Source organism: Diaphorina citri, unplaced genomic scaffold, assembly GCF_000475195.1.
Source record: "Diaphorina citri unplaced genomic scaffold, Diaci psyllid genome assembly version 1.1 scaffold6898, whole genome shotgun sequence".
Lineage (NCBI taxonomy): Eukaryota > Metazoa > Arthropoda > Insecta > Hemiptera > Psyllidae > Diaphorina > Diaphorina citri.
The window spans coordinates 1-4,053 of NW_007384274.1; the positions used below are offsets into that span (position 1 = coordinate 1).

The following is a 4,053-nucleotide window of genomic DNA, read 5'->3' on the forward strand; positions in this document are numbered from 1 at the left end:
AGGCAAGCAGTCTGGTCGGCACGGAATTCACATATCCCTAATACGCCATCGGAGTGAATGAGTGGTTTTAAACTGCGGGCACTGCGGCAATATGAAGACAAGTATGCTTAACTCCAAGAGTCCAAGATCATATCAATCCAATGCAATCCCTTCGAAGTATGCTGCAAGTTGCCCCATGTTGACCTTGAAATGGCGTTATAGCATGCTACATGTAGCCTCCGTGGAATTGCGCCATTAAATATTATAAGACTAATTTTGAAAACGTTGTTTATTGGCTGAGAATGTTTTTTTCCGTTTATCTATGAACAGGAAGCAAAATAACGATTTTTTTTCAAAATTGTAATAACATAAACAACACTAGCGATAACAGCCAAAACAAGAACACTAGCAACAACAACAACAACAACAACAACAACAACAACAACAACAACAACAACAACAACAACTTTAAAAGAAACAAACGTCACGTTCTAACCGACGAAGAGATTCTCCAAAAGTATACGAAAAAGATCAACAATATAGCAGTCCGAAAGCGATTCAAATACACGAGAAAAAACGCTGCAGGAAATCTTGGATTACTTGACTAGCAATAACAGCCAAAACAAGAACACTAGCAACAACAGCAGCAACAAGAACAAAAACAACAACAACTTTAAAAGAAACAAACGTCACGTTCTAACCGACGAAGAGATTCTCCAGAAGTATACGAAAAAGATCAACAATATAGCAGTCCGAAAGCGATTCAAATACACGAGAAAAAACGCTGCAGGAAATCTTGGATTACTTGATGAGAAACAGTTGAGAGCCCAATATAATGAAAGTGATGATGATATACCAGGATCCGTATCGGTCATATCAGTGGAATATGATGCCAATGTGCTCAATAGAATCATGGAACACAACAGAGATATTGCAAAGGTAAGTGAGAAGTTTCATCAAGTAAAGGTGCGTCCAAACATAGTCGAGTCACAAAAGATCTCACCAGGTAGCATTGACAGGGCATTTATTATAGCCGATAGCCATACTTATACCAATACCAAACATAGTCGACCGGTCATCGATCAATCCACACAGTTGACAGCCGTCGACTATGTGTGGATGGACACACCTTTAGAAGATTCTGAACAGAAATAGTACCATACATATTAAAGACAATAACCCAGAAAGAGTCAAACTACTGGTTAAAATTCATAAAACATGCAATAATGTTTGCTGAACTTTTAAAGAAACAGTTAGGTTAGTTAAGGGAGAGTATTAAAACAAAGCAATTTGGTGCATGTGTGTAGACAATGGAAAGCAATGCCAACTTGCCTACAAAGTAGTGCTCCTAAAAATTAAACCCATCGTAAGAAAAGGCAATTTAATATAAAAGAATTATTTTAAACCTTGCAGATTGTAAGACTATGGTGACTACACAAAAGCTATAACTTTGGCAATGATTAAATGATTATACTATTAGATTATTACCAAACAATGATAATCCATCGAATTTCCAATATTTCTTTCAGAATTTCAGACAGAATAACAGAGACCTAGGTAACATTATTGATACTCATCAGTGTCAAAAGACTGGGCCTTGTCGGTGTATTGGCACTAATGAGAACATAACCGAAGGTTTTGAGCTTGAGGTGGAAAATGTCCATTTTACGACCAGAAAGAAACAAATGAGTAATAATCTTCAGAAAGGTAAGTAAGTTTTTGTCACAGGGAACAGCAACTACTGAGGTCTAAAGTTGTGTCAACCTCGTCGATCGATGATGGTTGATCGAACGTTGATCGGACGACGAGGTCGACTATGTTTTTACACAACTTTATCGTCCCGAAATCGAAGAGGGAAGTAGGACAGGATAGGAGAAAGCCAGCCGTTCTGAGAGCAAACATTTCTGTAGCACAAAGTTCGCCTCGGACGGAAATCAAACCGTTGACGTTGTGCTAGCAAACAAGGCGTGCTAACCTAACCAGGCTCGCCCTTTAAACACTTCGTCCGCGTCCGCCCAATCCCAATGTGCGTAGGGTCATTGACCCCATTGAAATCTGACGTTTGGGTCGAGTGGATTGGAACACATCACATGCCTTCAGGCACACTCCATTTGTCAAGGGTTTAGGTTTACCTTGGCCTTGGGAGGGATTTGATTTGAAGAAACCGTTTACACAAACATCTTTCTAGAAGTTTTCATAAATTTTCAGGTGCAAAACGGGAATCTAAAGCGGACAGTGAAGAATCGGATTCCGCGTTCAAGGCCATGAACAAAATGGCGGACCATAATCTAAACCCAGCAGCCATGTTTCAATCATTCGATAGTGATCAGAGAGATGAGAGTTTCTACAAGGATGATGATGAGAAGACAAACACCACAGGGGGAGTGCCATCCCATGAAATGCTCGATCTAAGCAAGGTATACCTCACTTTCCAATTTTATAGAAATTTATTTTTAAGAGATTCCGCTAGTCTGCGCTGATGTGCAAACTCACTATCTTATTTCGAATAGACCAGTTCCACTTACTTGGGTGAAGTGAGTGAGATTTTCATTTTCAATTCAATTCAATTTTATTTGTTTTTTCATTCCAAGGTAAACCGAGTAAATCGGACAGCGAGCCCGAAGATCCATCCATCTACGATTTTGAACAGCCAACCGAGGATCCAAACCCAGCAGCCATGTTTCAGTCATTCGATAGTGATCAGAGAGATGAGAGTTTCTACAAGGATGATGATGAGAAGACAAACACCACAGGGGGAGTGCCATCCCATGAAATGCTCGATCTAAGCAAGGTATACCTCACTTTCCAATTTTATAGAACTTTATTTTTAAGAGATTCCGCTAGCCTGCGCTGGTGTGCAAACTCACTAGCTTATTTCGAATAGATTAGTTCCGCTTACTTGCGTGAAGTTTCAAAGTCAAAGAGCGGCATTTGAGGAACAACGGAATTCTTCTTTTTCTTCTACGACTTCTAGATCCCGAGATAAATCGATTTAAAAGAAAATACCGATAAATCTTGAACTCTGACGTCTTTGACGACGAATGTGTTTGTGCGCATACGTTTCTGCGCATTTCCTGAAGTCTGACGTCACACATCTCTGAACTCTTTTATTAGAACGAAAAATGAAAATTGAATTTTCGAACTTTTACTTTTATTTTTTCGAAGTTTTGACCTCAGATTTGGATTTTCACAACTTTTTACATAGGAATCGACCATTTATTAATAAATTTTACCCAAATGCAACTGCTCGGTTGGGGGAATAATAGGTATTGGTACTCATGGATATTTTTCACAGATGAATGATTCAGAAATCGAGTCATTCATTCTTCGCAAAGAAGCAGCGACGCGACAAGCCAACCTGCTGCGCGACCTGATCGTAACAACGGCGTCGACGGGTCGCGTGTACAAGACGCGTCGCACGTACAATCGACGCATTCTGGTCAACTGTACGGGATATGTGGGCGACCTGCGGTTCAAACTGCTGATACCGAAGAAGTTGAAACGGACGCAAGGTGAGGATTAAAACTTAAGGGGCTTATCACGCCACGTGAGCTCACGTGACATCATAGTAGTGTGTTCTACCTCTGGTGGTAACACGTTTGCTTGTCATGCAAAAGTTCCTCAGTTCGATTCTCAGAGTCTGCAAGCAAATTTCACTCGAATTTCAGTTACAAATATTTTGACAGGTTCCTTTCTTTTGTTCTCGTATTGATCCAGCACCGAAAACAGAAGTCTTTTGTCTCCTATCGCTTAACGCCTGTTTGACGAGGAACATAGGTACTACAAAATGGACAAGCTACGACACATCACATATCACAAGAGTCTAAAGCTGTGTGCATATCCACACATGGTCGACGTCATCGATCGACAAGGTGAAGAAGTGGATCTATGTATGCTGTCGAGGCAGTGTATGGTTTCAGTCTACGTCCATCGACAGCCGGTAGATTATGTTTGGACACACCTCAACGTAGCAGTTGTTATTTCATGAATTCTTGTTTCCCGTTCCCAGACAGAGTCTACGTCACCCAATACCCCCGCTACAATCTCTACTGGTATTATTCGATGTGGCCGAAC

The 4,053-nt window shown here is 40.6% G+C and overlaps 1 protein-coding gene across 1 annotated transcript; it reads left to right on the forward strand.

Annotated features, from left to right (window-relative positions):
• Nucleotides 1–564: 564 nt before the first annotated feature.
• Nucleotides 565–3,491, forward strand: LOC108254019 (putative uncharacterized protein DDB_G0267716; the record flags this gene model as incomplete). Its single annotated transcript, XM_017448953.1, has 5 exons — nt 565–918; nt 1,509–1,686; nt 2,188–2,391; nt 2,571–2,770; nt 3,275–3,491. Coding segments are annotated over 5 exons (1,153 nt in total), but the record flags the coding sequence as incomplete, so codon positions are not given.
• Nucleotides 3,492–4,053: the final 562 nt, after the last annotated feature.